The sequence below is a fragment of the Girardinichthys multiradiatus genome, chromosome 1 (assembly GCF_021462225.1).
Source record: "Girardinichthys multiradiatus isolate DD_20200921_A chromosome 1, DD_fGirMul_XY1, whole genome shotgun sequence".
Classification (NCBI taxonomy): Eukaryota; Metazoa; Chordata; class Actinopteri; order Cyprinodontiformes; family Goodeidae; genus Girardinichthys; species Girardinichthys multiradiatus.
This window is the reverse complement of record NC_061794.1, coordinates 14,686,360-14,708,542: the sequence shown is the minus strand read 5'-3', so window position 1 is coordinate 14,708,542 and position 22,183 is coordinate 14,686,360. Positions and strand designations below refer to the sequence as shown.

Below are 22,183 nucleotides of genomic sequence, written 5' to 3'. Positions count from 1 at the left end.
CCTTCTGGATGACTAATTCAGTGTTTAATTAGCTGCCTTTATTTATTAAAATACTATTTAAGGAAATATTATTTTGAATAAGAACTAAACCTTTTTGGATAAATGGGTCTAAATGCTGTTTAATTAGCTGGCTTTGTCTAGTACAAATAACATTTGAGAAAATATTATTAAGGAAATGTTAAAATAATATTTGAGAAAATATTATTTTGAATGAGAACCTTTATGGGTAAATGATCTTTAGTGGTGTTTAGTCAGTTATCACGTTTAGTAAAATAATATTTAGGGAAATATTACTTCCTAGATTGGAAACTAACAACCTTTCTGGGTAAATAATCTTCAGCTGACTCATAAAGTGGGGGAGCACATGTTCTTAGCCGTTAGCGGTTGGAGCTAACAAAAGAAGCTTATAGCTGGTTACCAGAATCAAACATACCTTTACAATACCACTAATAAAATGGTTGAAATGCATAAGCATGGACGGCATGTTATAGCCAATCGTCTGTGTTTAAAATCACCCTTTAAATAAAGTTTGTCTTAACTTTAAAAACACAACACAGAAAATATCCTTAGTTGAGTGCTAGTCTGCTAACACTGGCTGTAGCTGAGTTTCTCAACACAACACAAACAAAAACAAACGCAATTAAACTAACATTATTTAGATTATTTACCTCTAAACTAATCTTCTCTGCCCAAACACTACCTCTTACGTGATCCATGCTGAAGAGAAGTTGTCCTGGACGTTGAGGGAAAACATCCACGTGTGGGTTAACAAAAGGTTATCTTGCACCTAACCTCCATAGCTGTCGGGTGGGGTGGCTCGTTCTGCTGGCCAGGCCAAACCGCACGTACAGTGACATGCTTTGTTGGGGTACCTTCTTTCCTTCCGTCAGGCTGGGAAAACCACTCCACTCGGCTTTTTAGAGGCAGGGTCTCTGTTGGGAACTCTCTGGAACACAGTTTGCTTCTGTAGACCAACACTGCCATATTACTGCTTGCATCATACTGTATAGGCATGCAGCTAAAGTGGCCTTCAAAGACCCATTATAGAATGAATAATCAAACAGAGGCTGTGCTAAACTTTTATTTTATTACTTTTATTAAGGGTGGAGTACTTTTATTAATGGTGGAGTTCTCCAGACAGAATGAAAAGCCGGCTGTAGAGACATTTTACACCTTGATCAGTTTGAAAAATGGCTATTGGAGCAGTAATGGCTTTGCTTGCAAATATGCCGCTGTTCATTTTAGGGCTTTTTACCCAGGCGGACAATGGTGCCACAGTTATTTTTTGTCAAATTACTAAACCACCAGTGCATGATGTGAATGCAGTGACCACATTACGTTGACCATAACAACACTGACAATAAAAGAGGATCATATTTATACTGATTTCTTTTTTAATTTGTGTAAATGTTCCAGTGTAAAAAATCTCAAATAGCAATTTTGTAATCGTTTAAAATCTGTATTATGCAAATTACAAATGCTTTCAAGCACCGATCATTTATTAATTACAGAAGTGTTGCACTAGTGATCATATGATCCAATCAGAACTTGAGCAAAGAAGCATAATAATGTGATATTTACAGAGTAAATAAACACTGTTAATATTGTGGGTAATATATAATGTTTTTTAGGAATTTGAGACTTACCAGCAGCACAGTGAAAATAAAAAGGAATATATGGATGGATTTTGGAACTACTGTAACTAAAACAACACAAACTGTGCCTCATTTTCTTTACTTGGATTTTATTTTGCTAACTTTGTGTAGTCTTTTTGTTGTTCATACTGCAGGGTCAGTGCTTCTGTTTAGCTGTATCTCTTTTCTGGACATAGTCATTACTGGCAATAGTTCTGTGTGCTCTTACAGAGAGAGGTTTTTTTTGTTTGTTTATTACTCCCCTTCTTGTCTTCTCATTTTCTAGCCAGTTATGACAGAAGGCAGCTCATACTAAGCCAGGTTCTGCTGGAGGTCCTGTTAAAAGAGAGGGGTTTGCCTCTACTCCACTAATATGCTTGCTTAGGAGGAGGGGTTGGGGCAAAGTTAGTGAGTTGATGCAATTGACTGGACGATTGCTTAAAAGATAACATTTCACCAGCCGGCTTATGGTCAACTGAATTCGATTGTGTTGTATTATAATTTGGATGAAATTTGACTGGAGTTGAATATGAATATATTTTGAATTGTCTTTGTATTTGAGCTGAATTGTATCCTTTATTCCAACTTTCTTTGTTAAATTATAAACAGCTTAACATACAATATCAATCATTGTAAATAGAACAAAAAGGCAATCATTACAACAAAGTTGTATGCCAGATTTCAATCCTTTATACTAGGATATGAATTGGACATGCTGGTCTTATAAAATGCCTTGGGACAAAGTTTCTAAAGACCAGTTCCAAGATAAGACAAAATGAGCTCAATTAATTAATTGATAGCTTTCCCCTACAAAGATATGTACAGAGAAACTAGTTTTTGTTGTTTCCATTCTGGCGAATGGCAGCAAAACAGAAGAAACCAGGGGTAGAGCAATGATAGGCAAACGAGAAGAGCTAATCAGAGGGAATGAATTGCAGCTGAGACAAAGATGAGGCAACGCATTCTGAGGATATGTGAAGCAGCTGAGACAGAAGAAAAGAGCACAGCAGGGAAGGGGAGAAAAGACAAATAAACATGAATAGAGCTGAACAAGAAACCCTAGGGAAAATACCAAACAGAGATCTAACAGCAAACATCTAAATGTAAAGGGATCACAAGAAAAACTCAAAAGAATGAACTAAAGAAATACACCAAACAATAATGAGCACAAGGAAATGAACCTATATGGCAAAACCCAAATGGCGAAAGTATAACAAGACCTATAGAACATTACGAGGAAAATGCTGAAAAACATAAACACACATAAAAACCATAAGCTAACACCTCACTATTGTGACAGTTTCAAGTGACCCAATTCAAAAAAATTATGGTGAATTTTATTTAGCTCTGAAGCTAGAACTTCAAAAAATAGAATATAAGATGCAATTTAACAGCATTCCAGTTGCAAGTCGGAAAACTAGATTAATTAGCCTTTTTTTGCTGATACTGTGCTGCTATTAACAGTACAAAATCTGTATGGTCATGTGAAAAAATTTGTGCACCCTGTTAAATCATTTAGTGCCGTATTAAGAAATCTTCACATATTTATGTCAAATCTTATTTTACTTTATCTCTGGAAAAGACAGTGGTGCAACTGCACTTATTAATAAAAAGGCAGAACCGAGGATTATCTTAAAGAATCTGGAAATTAAGTTAAGTTAGTCTTGGAACTAACTTAGGCAATAATTGGTATTCTTTCAAACAATTATTCACAATGCAAGATCAGATAAAATGTTATTTTAATAAAATAGTGTTTTAAAGAAAGATATGCTGAATAAAACCAACATTCTGGATGACTAATTCTCAACACTGTTTAATTAGCTGCCTTTATTTATTAAAATAATATTTAAAGAAATATTAAGGAAATATTAAAATAATATTTAAGGAAATATTTTGAATAAGAACCAAACCTTTCTGGATAAAAGGGTCTTATTGATGTTTAATTAGTTATCAAGTTTAATAAAATAATATTTAAGGAAATATTACTTCCTAGATTGGAAACTAACAACCTTTCTGGGTAAATGATCTTCAGCTGGCTCATAAAGAGGGCGAGCAACTGTTTCTTAGCCGTTAGCGGTTGGAGCTAACAAAAGAAGCTTATGGCTTGTCATCAGAATCAAATACATACCCTTAAAATACCACTAATAAAAGGCTTGCAATGGATAAGCATGGACGGCGCATCACATCATTAGCTGAGTTTCTCAACACAAACAAAAGTCATTAAAAGAACATTATTTAGATAATTTAACTCTAAACTAATCTTTTCTGCCCCAACACTACCTCTTACGTGAACCGTTCTGAGGAGAAGTTGTCCTGGGTGTTGAGGGAAGACATCCACGTGTGGGTAAACAAAAGGTTATCGCAAGATAACCTCCATAGCTGTGGAGAGAGGGGCTTTTAGCTGGCCCGGCCGAACTGAACCACAAAGCCACCTTCGGCTCCCTGAGTGGCCACGATGCACCAAGCTAGCTCTCGCTACCTTGACGTACACACAGGAAGGCGTGCGATGCGGTCTCGGCCTTCTTTACCAGGCCATGGGGGAAATCCTCTTGGATTAGAGCTGCTTCTGAAGGCCTCAAAAAAAAAAAGCCAAGTCATGCTTCTTCTTCTTCTTGTATCATTTTTGGCGGTTGGCAAATAACTTTATGATGTGCATTACCGCCACCAATTGATATGGAGTGTGGTTCTTCATGGTTTTAAATCTTATTTACTATTACAACAATCAAGTTCTATTTATTCATTTAGTTTTTTTTTTTTTTAAATCTAACTATAATTTGAATATGTTTGCTACCTAAACTTCTTTGCAAAGTATCTATCAAAATAAAATTTTCTTTAATACCTACAAATTCTCTCCTTAAAATTGTTATTTCTTGTTCATATTTCTGACACTTCAATATTACATGTTCTATTGTTTCCTCCTCTCCACAATGATCACATTATACTGTATTATGTTTCTTTATTTTAAACAATGTAGAATTAAGTCCTGTATGTCCAAGTATTAATCTTGTAATTGACCTTTCCTCTTTTCTGCTCCTTCTTCCAGTTCTTACTCCTCCTACTACCTTGTTGATTCTGTAAAACCATCTTCCTTTCCTTTCTTCATCCCACCATTTTTGCCACTCTTTCCTGATTCTCTGTTTAATTATATTTCTCGCCTCTGACCTTCTAATATTAATTATAAAGCTAATGCTGTTTTGTGTTGCCTTCTTTGCTATCCTGTCTGCCTTCTCATTCCCTCCAACTCCTACATGTGCTGGTACCCATAAAAACACTAATATTAATCCCATCCTTTGAATTCTAAATAAAGTATGTTTTATTTCCAACAAAATGTCTGGTCTACCCTCTGAATGATTATGTTTTAAACTTAATAATGCTGAACTTGAGTCTGAACAAATGATTGTTTTTAATGGTTTTATATCCTCCACCCACTGCACTGCTAACAATATTGCTAATAATTCTCCTGAACATACTGATAATCCATCTGTAATTCTTTTTCCTACTTTTATTTTAAATTCTGGTATTACAAATGCTACTCCTACTTTTTCATTTGTTTTTGATGTGTCTGTGTAAATCTGGACATGATGATAGTAATTGTTTATATATTCCTGTATTATATTTGAATCTAATCTATATTTCTTATCCTTTTTCTTTTCCATCAATGCCATATCCACCACTGCTTCTGGTAATAGCCACGGTGGCAACATTGAACTTATTTGTTTTTCGTATATTTGAAATTATTCTGCTATATTATTGATAATCCAACCAAAACTCTTAACTTGTTTTTTTTCTTTTTCCCAGCATGGTTTTAAAATATCATGTGTGGGATGATCCGGATTATTGCTTTGTAAGTTTATCCAGTAATTTATTGCCGTTTCCTTCTTTTATCTAATGGCATCTCTCCCATCTCTACCTGAAGTGCTGCTATTGGACTGGTTCTGATTGCTCCTCTACAAATTCGTAAAGCTTGATGTTGTATATTGTCTAATTTTATAAGATGTGTGTTTGTTGCTGATCCATGAATTATACTTCCATAATCAATATTTGATCTAATTAATCCTATATAAATTATTTTTAATAATGTTCGATCTGCTCCCCAATCAACACCAGCCATACATCTCATAATGTTTAATATTGTTTTGCATTTATCTATGATATTTTCTATATGTACTTTCCATATTATTTTTTCATCAAACCATATACCTATGCATTTTTGCATTCTTAATGATCTTTCTTACCTTTGCCTGCTTTCTTTTGTACTCAATTAGATTCTGATAAATTGGGTTACTTTTTAACGTTTAAATGCTTTATTTCTTAGTTTTATTACTTCACTACATTCTTTTGTCCACCATGGCACAATTTTTTTATTGTTCTGTCTTCCTCCTTTTTTTATTGACTCTTCTGCAGCCTGTAAGATTTTGTTTTACAGATATTTATATTTAAACTATTTATATCAATTGATTCATCTATTTCTTCCAATTTCTTTTGACTTAAATATTTAAATTTTTCCCAATCAGCTTTATTAAAATTCCATCTTTTATATAATCCTGTATTCCTGTTATTTATTAATATTCCTGTTGTGATTTTAATGGGGTAATGATCACTGCCTACTGTTGTATCTTTGTCAATGTCCCACTCACAGTTATCGGCTAAACAATTTGATACTATTGTTAAATCAATCACAGACTTTGTACCTGTTTTTACATTAATTCTTGTTCCTCTTCCATCATTTATACATACCAAATTTTTCATTTCCATTATTTCTTCAATAACTTGCCCATTTTTATCATTACATTTTCCCCATAATGTGCTGTTAGCATTAAAATCTCCACACTAGATTACTTTTCCTTCTAAGTACCCCATTAATTCATCCATCAACTCGAATGATAACATTTTACATGGATTATAAAAATGTATTATCTTACATTTTTCTTTTTTATTGTACATTTCAACTACTATGTATTCTAAATTTTTACCTTTTCCTAATATCTGATATTGTATTCCTTCTTTTATAAATATTCCACATCCTCCTCCATTTCCCTCTTGTCTATCCCTTCTGATACTATTATACCCTTTAAACACAAAATCTAGGTTTGGTTTTAACCATGTCTCCTGTATACATATAATTTCTGGTTTTACATCAATTCCATCTATATACCATTTAAATTCCTGTCCATTAGCTATTAAGCTTCTTGCATTTCACTGTAATATTATTACCATATTTTCCGCACTACAAGGCGCACTTAAAATCCATTAATTTTCTGGTGGTGTTGGACTAGGAGTAAGCACAGTACAGGTGTTTACCGCTATTACTTCGGCGACCCCCCTGACTACGGTAGCCGTAATGCTGCAAGCGGTGCGGCTTTGTAGTTTACCAGTCGTACTGAAACATTTTGACAGAGCGCCGTGTACAACCAGTATGGATCAACCAATTAACCAATTGATCCATATATAAGGCGCTCCGGATTACAAGGCGCACTGTCATTTTTTGAGAAAATTAAAGGTTTTTAAGTGCGCCTTGTAATCCGGAGCGCCTTATATATGGATCAATTGGTTAATTGGTTGATCCATACTGGTTGTACACGGCGCTCTGTCAAAATGTTTCAGTACGACTGGTAAACTACAAAGCCGCACCGCTTGCAGCATTACGGCTACCGTAGTCAGGGGGGTCGCCGAAGTAATAGCGGTAAACACCTGTACTGTGCTTACTCCTAGTCCAACACCACTTGTGTGTGTATAACGTTTGAATGTACTGTTGCAGGAATTGCCTGAACTATATGTGATTAGAAGCTCAGTGTGTGGGGTGTATGTTTCGTGTGTGTGTATGGAAGATCTTGACATTACTCCTCCGGACAGAGGTGGCGCTGTGTGCTGCCGTAGCTGAGAATCAAGAGTGAAGGAGTGACGTCGGTATTATTGTGTGTGTGGGGTGGGTAGAGATGGCGACCGGAGCAGCGGTGTATGAGTCTGTAAGCCCTGTGTTTTTACGTGCTGCAAAGTCATTAAAAAGAACCCCGAATCTCGTCAACAACTCAGTGTTTTGATGCTGTTTCTTCATGCTCAACTCAGCAATGTATGAGTGAGGGAGTTAACCCCGAGGAAACTAGTAACTTCGGCCCTGGAGAAAGCGTCTCCCCTGTGTCATCAGACTACGGTCAGGGGACAGAAACAGGAAAGGTTAACAGTACTAACGTTTGATTTAGTGCATCAAACTGTTTCTTTTACGTGTTTACTGAATCAGGGAAAAGTTCCCTTTCACGTTTTAACTAACGTTTGACTTCAACTTCATAGACTCCAATGCATTCCTAACATGCGGTTGGCTCTATTCAATAGAATTCTATGTAGAGGAGACCTTACCATGAGAGTGAATGGAGTTATCAGAACGCTGGTTTGTAGTGTATTAATAAAGTTTGACTGACTGACTTATCTGACTGTTTTGTTGACATTCTCTTTAGCACAGCTCCATCTAGTGGATGCATAACACAACCCCAGTCAAACGTTTGACTGCAGTAGCTTCTATTCTATGCGCCTTATAATCCGGTGCGCCCTATATATGAAAAAAGTTCTAAAATAGGCCATTCATTGAAGGTGCGCCTTATAATCCGGTGCGCCTTATAGTGCAGAAAATACGGTATATGTTTCTATCAGCAGGGGTTCCTCCTTGCCTCCCATCTGTTTCCAACTTTTTATTAATGTATTCCCAAGATCCTTCTTTAAACCCTAAGAACTTTTCTGCTCCTCTGACTATTATTTTAATCTTTTCTGTTTTGTGTTTAGCGTGTTCAGTGCATTTAATGACATAAGCTACAAATAATATCAGTTTTTCCACAGGCATTGTGACATTTTCCTCTGATTCTACTTTTCTCTGTTGATAAGCTGGAATTTTAATTTGACCTTCATCCCTTGTTCTTTCATGCTGTACATTTTTGACTGCTTCAGCATAGCTTATGTTTTTAATCATTTTAATTTGTTGAATTTCTTTTGCTTTCTTCCTTACCTCACATCCCCTGAATGTAACTCTATGTTGATCCACAATTGCAACATTTTTCCTGCACTTCTTCCCCACAATCGTCATTCGATGGTCTTCTCCACACTTTGGACATCTTTGTTTACCTTTGCAGACAGCTGCTATATGACCATATCTCTGACTTTTATAACATCTTAGTGGTGGGGGAATGAAAGGCCTCACAGGAAAACTCAGATATCCTATTTTGACATTTTGTGGCAACACTGTTTCTTCAAAGTCTATTAAAATTGACAGGCTTCCTACTCTTTCTCCATTTACATTTTTTGTCAGTCTTTTGAGATTTTTTACCTTTGCACCAACAATGCTTTCTTTTAATTTGTCTATATCTTGCTCCAAAGGAATGCCATAAATTACCCACCGAACAATTTTATCTTCTCCTATAATCTTCCTCTCTGTCACCGTTTTCTTGTGAATGTTTTCAACTTGTAAAGCCTTTCTTCTTTGTTCTTCAGTTTTACACGACACCAGTATATTTCCATCTCTCAATACCTTCAGCATTTCAACATTTTTAATTTCCCTAGATAGTGAAATAGGACTCAGGTTCTCTTTTTCTTCTTGATTTTTTTATCTTTAATATTATTTTACATTCTTCCCTTCCAATTTTCCTCCTAACTACTCTCTCTTCTTCAGAACTGTTTTCTTCCAACTCTCTTTTACTCCTTTGACTATCTAACATTTTTCCTTCTTTTGCTTTACCTCTTCCCCGTCCTCTCCCTCTACTTGCGTCCATTCATAAAAGTCCATATTGTCCTCCTGTGTATCCATTCTGAACCATTCACATACCAGTTTATGCCTTTTACCACCACTTCCAAAAGTAAATAATCTCTCAGTATCTATGCTCGATACTGTTAACAAATTTCAATCTCAGCAGCAATTCCAGGCAGTAAAGTCAGGTGATCTCCGTCTGCGACTCTCCAACCCAACAATACCCAGACCCCAAGTCACGCTTGTCTCATTACACCCTTTATATGAATGAATGCAGGATATTCGAACAGCAAATCATTACTTAACTTTGTTGCATGTGATCGAAGTTACTTTTGGATCGTAGTTAAAGAGTCTTGTCTGCTTGCAAGGAGACATACGCGTGTTTGGTGCCTCTCCTGTCTGGTTCCCGTCTGGAATCTGCCTGGAAAGAGATCTGTTTGTTGGAACGCAAGGCTTCTTTTCAAACAGTGACATCAAGGGAAGTCTGCTGTTACCCCTCTTGTTCCTGGCTGTGCTGGAAGTAGGTTAATGTTATTTATTTTGAAAGAAAGTTCTTACTCAAAAGTCTGGCCTTCTCACATACCTTCCATAAAGTTAAACTTGTGCAGTCTCTTTCTGATCATACAGCTGTGCACTATGAATTGTAGCAAGAGCCTGCTGTTGTTCATGTGATGACATTTTTGGTGGAGACCGCCTTTAGCATCTTGCCCAGTGTTTCTGCTACATGTAATTAATCGTGGCGCACTTCCACGGCAAAATAAAAGCCGCTACACCTTCAGAATAAAGTACTCATACAAGTATGTATACAAGTATAATGGAGAAGGGGAGAGAAGGAGAAAATGGAGGAGAGAATGAAGAATGAAGAGAATATAAGATAACAACCTGCTTGCTTCTACACCTGCAAAATCATTCATATTAACAGCTTTTTTACCAAAAAGTGCACGGTACTTATGAATTTAGTGTTAAATGCGGCTCAATATAGAACATTTGTGTATCTGTTAACACCTGAATCTAAACACCTGTGGGTCTGAGTGTGAGTGCGCTTGTTTATACAAGGTTTCCCCATAGAAATATGCAATACCAAGTGTGAGGAGCCACAGACCTGCCCCCCTGGACCTGGGACAGATTTGGAGATGATCCAAGCCATAGACATCCAAAGGCCCCCTAGAGCACAGGAACCCCAGGAGAACCATCGCCAGAACTACCGCAACACCCCCAGAGAAGAGCAGGGGAGAGTCCCAGGGGAGATACCCCATAGGGGCCCCCAGACCCAGGAGGTGGTCCGCTTCCCTCTGGGGGTGGAGACATGCAGACTGCCCCAGAACCTGAACCTGCGCTGGGCTAGCCTGGGCTGGTGCCTGAACCTGAGCGACCCTGGCCCGGACCCCGACCCCCGCCCCAATCCCAGTCCCCAAAGACCCCCATCCTCACCCAGAGAGGGGGCCATGTACAAAAGAGGGGTCTACATGGTCCAAACTAGCCTGCCAACCAGACACGCCACAGGATGAAACAGTCCCAACCCCCCAGTGAAGTCTGATCCTTACCCTATGAGCCCCCCACCCCCAGTGAACCCCAACATGAATTTCCCCAGAGGGCCACCCCCAACCAGGACACAGATATTGGACACATGGCCCCAAACCCAAAGGCCATGAATCCCCTCCCCACAGCGGCACACCCGCACAGGTGAGCTCCATCCCCGAAAAGCAGACAAAGCCACACCCACACAGCACAAGCTCCACACAGCCCCACTCAAAGCACCCTGCCGCATCCTGCCCCCACCACACAGCCCGCCGTGATGGCAAGGCAAGGGCTCTGTGCAATGCCACCCCAGCCTCCGCCCACAGGTGCAACAGGGCAGACACCACCGAACACCGCACCCACAATGGAACCCCCGACCCCACACCAAGATGGGACAAACTCACCTGGCAAGAGATCCCCAGCCAGTGGCAAGCACCCGGGTCTGACGTCCCCCACCACGCCCTCCGCAACCACACACAGACACACCACATAACTGCCAATGTGACGATAGCCCAGGGAAAAACATTATCCAGCTCAGCTCTACCATCGCTGCTCAGCCAAATGCCGGTGACCCCACATCCAAGAAGATGCTCCGGCTGTGTCAACCAATGTACCTCTCGTGCATGCTTTTTTCGGGCTCCAAGGAACTTGGAGCTGACATATGTTGAATTTGAGTGATGGTAATGTAGTTAGTTAATATAACTTTTACGTTAATGCATAAAGTTTCAGGTATGTTTTCAACAGCACAACGTACACCTGTCATCTCTTTAGGGATTTGTTTCACCCACATGCAAATTAACTCAGGACACCAGTAAAGGTTCAAACGTTTATTTACAGTCAATGTTTCAAGTCGCACCGGCTCAGGCAGCTACTTAAGACTTCTCGGATTCTCTTAAGAGAGAAGCTCTGGTTAGTTCTGGCCACAAAGGAATAAATCCACAAAGTCCAAACAGTCTTGCTTACTTGGGTCACAATTAGTAAACACCAGGGGGTTATTTACCATTGGGCTTGGGAGTTAGGTAATCCAGAAGGCTAGTCCAATAAGAGCGATCCACAACAGATCAGAGTCCACACAGAGGAAGGAGCTTGGGAGATTTAGGAACCAAACAACAGTCTAGTGGTGATAATCCAAAGTTCACAAACTGTAGAGAGAGATACTGGATGTCCAGTTCCAGGTAAAGAGGAAACCACCCACACCTCACAGGTACTAGCAGGAAGCAGACAAAAAACAAACAAGGTTAGCACAGGGTCAGGTCAAACTGGCAAAGTTACACTGGCTTGGTGATTACCACATGGGCAAAAACACTCAGGCAATGGACTGGTGGCAGGCTCCTAAATACTCCTCCCAGGTACACACAATCAGCCAAAGATCAGGAACCCCTGTAGTAGAGTCAGCAGTGGGTCCAGGAGGACAAGCACAGAATGACACTCCCAATTCCCAACAACACCCACCACCCCCTTCCCCCCCTCTGGCAGCAGACCGCCACAATTTCAAAAAATCCTAGAGGAAACCCTGTTGCAGTCTGCTGTTGAGGTAAACTTCCTTGGATGGCCAGATCTGGGCATGTTGGCAGTTGCTTTGAACGTTCTCCTCTTGTAGAATAGTTTCCTTATAATGGAGTGGGGGATTTTGAAATTGTTTCAAAACCTCATTAAATCCCTTACCAGGCTCATAAGTAGCTACAACCATCTTTCAGAAGTCCTCAGACAGCGTATTTGACTCCATGGTGTTTACTCTCACATCAAGTGTAAGGAGCACACCAAACAAAAAAGTTTGAGTTTAAAAATGTATGTGACTGCTATTTATTATAAAAATTGGCAGATTAGGAACAAACAGTTTATTCCTGCAGCAACAGCCACTTTCAGCCAGTCATTGTAGATTTCAGGTTACGGTGTATGAGAAACCTTAAACTGTCCAAGTCAGCATTCCAGTTTTTTTTTTCCATCTTAGATCTTTCGTATACAAACAGAGCACAGCATTACCACACATCAAGGAGCATGCAGCGGCATGGTGCTCTGTAAAAACTAAGAGCCACCTTAAGTTAAATGCATTTCCTTTACCTCTTAAACTCTACTTAATATGTTTTTGTTTTTTTTTACACATCCCCCCGCCCGCTTTCTTCTATGGAAGATAATAAAGATGCATTTCGTGCTAGCATTAATTCAAGCTGAACAATGAGAAATTGTGTTTGTTAAACAGAGATTCACAAAAAAAAGACCAATGAAAGACATTTAAACTTTGTTGCAGTTCATTGAACTTACAGTGTTTCATGGAGAATGAAATTTACCCTTAGTGTCAGGTCTCAATATAACAATGATGCATGACTGATTTGGGTTTCTGGCCAAAAATGGACCCATCGCCAGCACAACAGTGGCGCACCCACGTTGATGAGGCCCTTTCCTGGTTGGGTTCCGGCTTGGAGGAAATCATTTCCACATTAAGTTCTGGCAATCTTGTCTCCGAGCCGCCACCGTCACAAAAGGAGCCACGCCTATCTCCGCCTGAGATGTTCAGGGAAGACCCAGACCAGTGTCGAGCTTTCCTAACTCAGTGTGAAATTCATTCTGAGCTTCAGCCGTCATCCTTTCCCACTGAACGTTCTAAGGTGGCTTTTGTTATATCTCTGCTGGCAGGAAGGGCGAAGCAGTGGGGACTGCTGAATGGCAGAACAGGTCTGCGTTTTGTACCTTCTATGAAACTTTTTCCAAGGAACTCATTTGAGTTTTTAACCCTGTTCTTCCAAGTTGTGAAGCCGCAAGAGGCTTACTGTCCCTCAAACAGGGTGATCAGTCTGTCTCGTCTTATATAATTGACTTTCATTTGTTGGCCGCAGATAGCCGTTGGAATGAGGCAGCACAGATGGATGCATTTACGCAAGGACTAAACGCAGACATCAAGGATGAGTTAGCAACCCGTGACTACCCCTCTTCCCCGAAACAACTCGAGGACCTGGCTGCTAGCATTCCCATTTGGCTGGCAGAGAGAGGGAGGGGGAAGCGACATGAGGAGGGTCGCTCCTCATTAACTCAGGGTCCTGCACTCTGGTCTGAGAGAAGGAGGCTGTCACCTCTCACTGAGGAAAATGAGGATTGTGGGCCCATGCAGTTGGGCAGAACCAAGATTACCCCTGAGGAGAAAGATCATCGGAGAAGATTCAAGCTCTGTTTTTATTGTGGAGAGAAGGACCATTTAGCACTCAGGTGTCCATTAAAAAGGACAGGCAGAGGAAGGGAGTTTTCTACTGAGCCGAAGTCAGCTAACTGCCTCCTCCTTCTTGTTTCCTGCTCATTTTCGAACCTCTTCCATGTCTTTCCAGGGGGCCGTGTTTACTGATTCAGGAGCAGACACTGAATTCATGGATGAAGCATTTGCCATTAAGAACAACATAAAGCTCATTCCGTCAGCTGACACACGTAAAGTGCTAGCATTGGATGGTCACAGCATGAACAATTCACACCTCAGGACGGAGGAGATTACCTTAACAGTTGGAGATAATCATCAAGAGAATGTAACCTTCATGATCATAAATTCACCTGAACTTACTGTTGTCCTAGGGGCCTCCTGGTTGCAGAAACACAACCCTCACATTGACTGGAAGAGAAAAGAAGTTCTGGGTTGGTCTGAGTCATGTTCCGACTGCCTTTTGTCTGCTGCTACAGAGGTTATTGTGGAGAATGAGGTTGAGGAGACCTATCCGGATTTATCCAAGGTACCTCAAGAATACCATGATCTAAAGAAAGTATTTAATAAGATTAAGGCCAAGAACGCTCTGGCTCATGCTGTTCATTCGGCTCATCATGACTGTGATCTACTCAGAGAGCAGTATGAGGAGGAGCAGGAGGCCAAAGCTGAGCTGCAGCGTGCTATGTCCAAGGCTAACAGCGACGTGTCTCAGTGGAGAACCATGTATGAAACTGATGCCATTCATCGCACTGAGGAGCTCGAGGAGGCCAAGAAAAAGCTTGCCCAGCGTCTTCAGGATGCGGAAGAGTCCATCGAGGCTGTGAATGTGAAATGTGCCTCTCTGGAGAAGACCAAACAGAGGCTACAGGGTGAAGTGGAGGTCTTGATGATTGACGTGGAGAGAGCTAATGCTCTGGCTGCAAACCTGGACAAGAAGCAGAGGAGCTTTGACAAGGTTCTTGCAGAGTGGACGCAGAAGTATGAAGAAAGTCAGGTCGAGCTGGAAGGAGCTCTGAAGGAGGCGCGTGCTTTGAACACAGAGATGTTCAAAATGAAAAATTCCTATGAAGAAGCTCTGGGCCACCTGGAGACCCTGAAGAGGGAGAACAAAAACCTGCAACAGGAAATAAGTGATTTGACTGAGCATATTAGTGAAACAGAAAAGACAATTCATGAACTGGAGAAGGGTAAGAAAACTGCAGAGAATGAGGTCAGGAGCAGGAACGATGCCCTAAGGTGCCAAAGAATATGGAGAGAGGCCAGGAGGTCAATGATCAGAATGTCACTGATTCAGTCAAGAACGGCCAACTGGAGACGGACCTGCCCCTAAGTACCAGGTGGGGCAGAAAGTTTGGCTCACCGCCAAGGACATACCATTAAGGGTAGAATCCCAGAAGTTGGCACCCTGATTTGTTAGACCTTTCCCAATTACCAAGATCTTCAACCCTGTCGCTGTACGGCTGAGATTACCCAACTCTATGAGGATTCACCCCACGTTCCATGTTTCTCAGGTCAAGCCCTTCATGGAGCCCCGACTTGGCTGCAATCGGCAGATTAGATGCACCTGGTGGCTGCTGCGGTGTAGTGCAATCTGTGGAATGCCAAGCACCTGTGTCTTCCCTGATATATACTGACAAGCAGACGGTGCCAGATTTTTGAAAGCCATTCGTGTGAGTAGATATCCAGCGTTCCTTCCTGTCTGATCTTTGTTCTTGACCTTGCCTTGCCTTTTGGATTTATGCCTCTGCCTGCTCCCTGTCAGACTATTTGGATTTTGGTTGTCAACCTTGTTTCCTGCATCTGGTTTATGCCTCTGCCTGCCCCTTGCCTGATGCCTCCTGTTCCGATCGTTGACCCTGTTTCTGTCCTTGGATTATTGAGCCAGCCTAGCCCTTGGATTATTCAGCCTGGAGTCAATTCTTACCTGTGCTGTGGAGATCACCGCCTGCTGCCCACTGAGGTTTCCCTCTGGGTTTCAAGTTCCACTCAAGACAAAAGCAGGCTAGTGGCTTTTCTGATCCCTGCAAAATCTGGAGAGACTACAAGTCACTAATCCCTCTTTCTGCCTCAGTGATTCCTGGAAGCTGTGAGGAGTGTTACCTGTGTGACGTTTTCCTGTGGCTGAATAAACCTTTTAAACTTTCAGTACTGTGTCTGGCTGAATCTTGGGTCCGCTTTTTTCTGATTCATAGCAGGTTTCAATCTCTAAATGTGATCAGTGTTTGTAAGCGCTCCAGCTAGTATCCATTTCATTTGTTTCATATAGTACACAGTAATTTTATTTTCTGAAGTTTAGTGAAGTCACTTCTCTACCCTTAGTAAAACCCAAAAAAATGTGTCATGGGACAGGCTTATGTTGTTTTATGTTTTATTAATAGCAACATCAGAGTACTAAATGTACAGAGGACGAATCCAGTGAGAATCGCATTTACAGTGCTTGCAAATACATAGCTTAGTAGTACAAGAGTAACCAAATCATAGTCACCTGGAAATTGAAACGTTTACCAATTACTACAAAAGGAAGAGATGTGGTTCATAAGACACAAAACAAAAGTTATACAACGTTTAGCCGTCACAGAGACAGACTGGAGTCCCTTTTTTTGGAGGTTTATAATGTGTGTGTGTGTGTGTGTGTGTGTGTGTGTCTGTGTATACTATAATCATATGTCTTATACAAAAGTTAACAGAGGTACTCATTGATATATTAAACACAAATATAAAAAGTTTAAGAGTCACAAAGTACAAACTCTTCATTTTTATGGCAACAACACAACTGGAGTCATTTTCCTTCATTGTAAGTATGAATGAGCTGTTTTTGATTGTAAATGATCAAAGCTTATGTGCTCAGATATGAGCAGCCCCTCCCAGGTAATGAAATAACATAGATCTGCATCATTTACTTTACCCCTATCTGTAAACACAATGTATGATATTCATGACAGTTCTGTCTTTGATATTAATCGTACTTCATCTTCTGATTTTGTCATCATCAAACAGGCCCAATGAGTCTGCAGTAATTCTCTTCCTGTTCCTTCCTGCTTCTCAGATTTCCTTAACATGTCACTCATTTCAGGTCTGCACTCTGTTGCAAAGGCATCTTTACTAGAGGCCTTCTGTGTGAATTAACGGCAGATTTGGGTCATGTTCCTACTCCCCCTCTTGCAGATGCATAATGAGAAAATTGGGGATGTTGCAAACAAAATGTTTTTCTTTCTTTTCCCAAGTCTTTCACTGTATGGATAAGCACCAGAAGTGCTTTAGCTCTTTTGAATAAAAAAGCAAAAACATGACCCAGGAGCAGAGTCAGAGCCCTCTGCTGCAGTTACAGTAAGCGCACAATATGTGATTTTCCTGAAACAACAAGGAAAAGCAGAGTGAGGAACTACAGTTTCCTCACGGCTAAGGAATTGGTTTGGTAAGATTTATTGTGAAATCAAATATTTCTCTCCTCCTACAGAGTCTCACCTCATTTAGCACCCTATTAACTTTGATCAAATTCAAACCACCACCTTGTCACCATCAATACCACATGTGTAATATGTTTCTGGGCTAGTCAGACATCAAAAGCTTGTAATGAAGCTGAGTCGATTTATTGATTCTATTTCTTTTATGGTAATGCTGTTTCACAATATGGCAGGGAAATAAAAACAGGCCTTGGAAATGTTCAGCCAACATTTAGATGTTCAAACAATACATATGTCGATAAGTTCCACTCCATATGTCTGACATGCAAACACAAATCACAGGACCTGTAAATTGGTCTTATCCTTCATTTTTACAGAGCAAATCTTTTCTGATCGATAGTGTCTTTGTACTGAGGAGAGAGAAATATTTCATAGGCGAGTGAGGTGACAGAAATGGGAGCTGTAGAATATTCATTTGCTGTGTGAAAGGAATGCACCTGCTTATAAAATCAGATCTGACTGGCCAAATGGATTTTGTTTTTTCACTATTTGCAACAGGCTATTCTGAAATATTTACTGAAAATGGAAAGGAAAAATTATAAGGTATCTTGCGTATTAGATTTTGGACAGGAGTTAGAAGAAACGAGTTTATATGTTGCATTTGTGATGTCACGCTGCAATGGATTTACTCACATTATGTAGCCAAACAATCTGTGTTTAGCAGGTTTCTATACTAATCAGAAGTATCTGTTTAAAACACAACTGCCATCGAAGCATTATAGGTAAAAATTAGGCAAAAGGTACATGTACCAAGAAGTATCTTGGAAACTTTGAGGAAATATTTTTTTCAGAGATTCAGATCATAGGTTTAAGTTTACATCATCAGCATCATGTACTTGATTAATATAATTCTGTCGTCCTCCTAGAAAAGATTCTGCCAACTTTTAAATGTCTGGGGCAATTGTAGCAAAAGAAATATGAGAAAAAAAGAAAAATTACAAATTAATAAAACTCAACCTAGATCAAGTTTAGTTGGTTTCTTGGCAGCAACAGTTGTATTAACAGTACATGTGATGATGCTCTGTATGTGAAATCCCAATTATAAATGTTTGAGAAGAATAAGTCATTGGTTTTCCAGCCAACCATAAATGCACCAGAACTCAATGTATGACCAAATAACCTGATAAAACCACCCAGAACTCTTGCTTTTAGATATTCCACCTGGAGATCACTTTTCAGCCAGTGAACTATTGCAGCGTCTACTGAAGTATTATACTGATTAGCTAAAGATATCATACAAGTACTGCTTAAAAGTGCAGATAAGAAGCTTGGCACAAGGTTAGTTTTTGTGTTTTTGAAAGAAATACTGTAGATACACATGTAAACAAAGACACTATTCCCGACCTAGCTCAAAACCTTCCCAACAACTGGAAAGGACTTGAAAAATAGAACACACCTGTACACAAATAGAAGTAAATATATAGAAAATACATTTACACTTGTATAATATACAGTAGGTTTCATAACCTTCTGATAGAGAAGGTAAGACTCTTCATTCAAAAAAATATATGTTAGGTGAAAGAAGCAACACAGCCTGGTGCATTCGTGACTGAACCAGTTATGGGTCATTCGTTAGTCTTTTTCATGTTATGAATGATACCAAGTCATTTTTACGCCTCGACAAGGGCTCACATTTACACATAAGGCGTTTTCACACATGCACTATAGGCCTGGAATGTTCTAGAGATAATTTGGCAGCATTTGCCCTAAATGTTTTTCAGAGATTTTTCAGGCTGCCTTGTAAATAAATAAATAAAAAAGAAATCAGGAAGAACAGCTTGTGACAAAATGTGCAAACATAGCAGCAAATAGATTAATTTTTCTGATGACTTGTTCTTTTCCATTTTGTTCCCTCACCAAAATGGAATTGTTAAGACACAAACAGTTCTTATTTTTTAACAAAAATGATTGTAGAGGTTTATTTGTCATTTTTGATTTGTTCTAATAAAAACCTATTCATTTTTTCCAGATTATGTCCTGCTTACAGTTTCTCCCCTTTCACACATTTATAGCTCCGAGACCAAATCTTCAGAGGAACCTTCTACTGTGGAATGCTAACGTACAGCCACTTAAAAAAAAATAAAACATCGGACCAAAATTTCTGCACAATCCCCAAAACATCTTAAGTCAGTCATGTGTGAAAACAGCCTCATTGACATTACTTGGCGTGATTTCTTGGTACATTTTAGGAATTAGGTACAAGTCTAAAATAAATTACCCATGTGTATTACTGGAAATGAATTCTTAACACTCAGTGAAACCATTTAAATCTGTACATATTGCTGTTTGCAGCCAAACAAATGTTTACAATTACAGAATTGTATTTGTGCTTTGTACAAACCTACAGCACAATTACAGGTAGATTATTAGACAGTTTTCACAAAAGCTTCATAGCACAAATGTAATCAGAGGTTTAAGTTTTGAGAATAATACAGTCATTGGTGCTAGGAGGCTCTCTCAGGAGAGCTTTACTAGTCTTCTCACAGAAGGTCACTCGACTTGACTTCAGAAACTGTTTCAACAAATTTGGTTTTTGGTAGCTGGTTCGTCTTAATCCGTTTACTTTAACACAATAATTAGGGAGTGTCAGCTTTTTTAATTGCATTATTTCAGATATAACTGTATTATTTACTTAACCACAATCCATTTGGATGAAACCTGACTGAATTTTAATCTGCTTGAGCAGCTGTTCTTCTGGTGGAGTACAAGGTGGGTCAACAGGGAGTTGGCCTTTATAACATATCTGGTAATACAACTATTCCACAGAGACCACGAATAATTATATGAATCCTCAAGAATTGCTTAATTTTAGGATTCATGAGGATTCTTGGAGTTTTGCTAATTTTCTAGTTGAATTTGTGACATCCAAAATGGATGTTCAACATAGAGCACCTGTAGTACTGGCTCTGGAACTGGAGTATCACTTCTTCTAGTATAGCTAGAAAAAGACTTATTCGAAGTGGAAGGAAAACAGACCCCAGGTGGTGGGTTAGGCTGCGACTGACACCAGCTAGAAGGCTAGAATATGGTCACCACAACAGACTGATGCAGGAGCTGGGGGTGGAAGATGAGAATGCATTTGTTTTGTGGTTAAGACGCATAGGAATTCCTAGAAATTAATTAGGAATCAGTTACCATACTTATGAATGAACTACTAATTTGTTAAGAATTGACTGAGATGCTTCAGATTTAGGAGTTCTGCAGCAAAATTATGAAAAGCTCAAAACTTTTGCCACGAATTCCAGATGGCTCAAGAATAAGACTAAGAATAAAATGTGAACCAGTTATGAATTTAGGAATTTATGATTAAAATAAGAATCCTAAAATTCAGCAATTCTTGTTATTTGTTGTCTGTGTGGATGGTATAAGGGAGCATGTTGAGGATAATTTTGACCCTTAGAACCATTCCTTTGTTGCTTCTTTACTGTCTTTTCTTCAACCGTATGTTCCCTCATCCACAAAACTTTTTCATAAACTTTTTTAGGTAAAAACAAAAATATTGAGCAATATGTTTTCACTTTTTATCCAAATTATATCAGGTATCAGAATTTACTCCAACTGGTTGCTTAGTAAGAGACTAATTTGTACTTCACATAAAACCTAGACAGTCCTGAGATGGTATGAATGTCCTGTGGAGCTCCCTGCAGTGTGTTGTGGCACTCTATATTCCCACCAAATATATCTGGTGCTGTTGGATCTGCCTTCACAAACCTGAATATGTTTCCTTTAACCCTAATCTGAACAAACCTCACATAAGAAGCAGGGACATTAGCATTGGATTAGCTTGGAGCAGGTATAGATGGGTTTCTTTGTAATAATTTTAGCTAACGGTGGGGCGTGAAACAACAGCATTCCCTGGTTATCCAGACTTTCAGTGTAGGGGCTGCAGCAGCTCTTTTTAGGTGTACAAAAATAGACTTAACTATCCTGGTTTTAAAATGGGACTTAATAGAAATTACTATATGTCTTTAAAGTAAAGCATAAACCATCCATATTTTTTTCCAACTCTTTGTGATTCGTAGAAACATGTTTTAGACTCTTTTGCAACACACATCTCAAAATTACTTCAAAACATTTTTAAATACATTTTTAGTATTTTTTGTTTTTGTTTAACTTTTTTTTTAAAAAGGACAAAAAAGAAAAGAAAGAAAGCAATAAGAGCTGATACAGGGTTAATATCACACTTTGTTTAGTCCTTCGGTTATTGTTAAAACCTCCATTTATCCAGGTTGTGGCACATAGTGGCATTATTGGCACATTGTTCAGAAATACAGTTCATCTTCTGCCCAAAGCAGCTCCTTGGGCTTCTTTATCTAAAGTCAAATATTTTCCATGAGACATCCTTGATGTTCACAGTCTTGTTCCATACGTCCTTTAAATATATCTATATATATATATCTATATATATATATCTATATATATATCTATACATAGATATATATATATACCTAAATGAATGCTGTTCTTCAGGAAAGATGGAGGAGCAGCTCCACAGCTGCTCAGCTTGTTAGCTCTAGAAAAATAAATATCTTCACAAGTGTCCAAGGAGAGATTACACTATTTTACAAAATAAGCTGTTTTGTGTGTTTCTTGTTTCCAAATGGATCCTGTGGAAATGCACACAAGACAAAAAAAACAACAACAAAAAAAACAG

At 39.2% G+C, this 22,183-nt stretch overlaps 2 protein-coding genes across 3 annotated transcripts in view; one reads left to right on the top strand and one right to left on the bottom strand.

Moving 5' to 3' along the window:
• The first annotated feature begins 10,990 nt into the window (after positions 1-10,990).
• LOC124863685 (myosin heavy chain, skeletal muscle-like) lies at positions 10,991-17,191 on the top strand. The gene is made up of 3 exons (XM_047358153.1): positions 10,991-11,046; positions 14,699-15,252; positions 17,112-17,191. The coding sequence occupies exons 1-3, from the start codon at positions 10,991-10,993 to the stop codon at positions 17,189-17,191; spliced, it is 690 nt and encodes a 229-aa protein (XP_047214109.1).
• Positions 11,694-22,183, bottom strand: part of ajap1 (adherens junctions associated protein 1) — a 97,156-nt gene continuing 86,666 nt past the window's right edge. The window contains exon 6 of one of the 2 annotated variants that reach the window (XR_007039284.1): positions 11,694-12,088. The gene's annotated coding sequence lies outside the window, so the exon portion shown is untranslated. Of the gene's footprint in view, positions 12,089-16,416; positions 22,137-22,183 lie in introns of those variants that run through there. The other variant, XR_007039283.1, reaches the window with a different exon arrangement.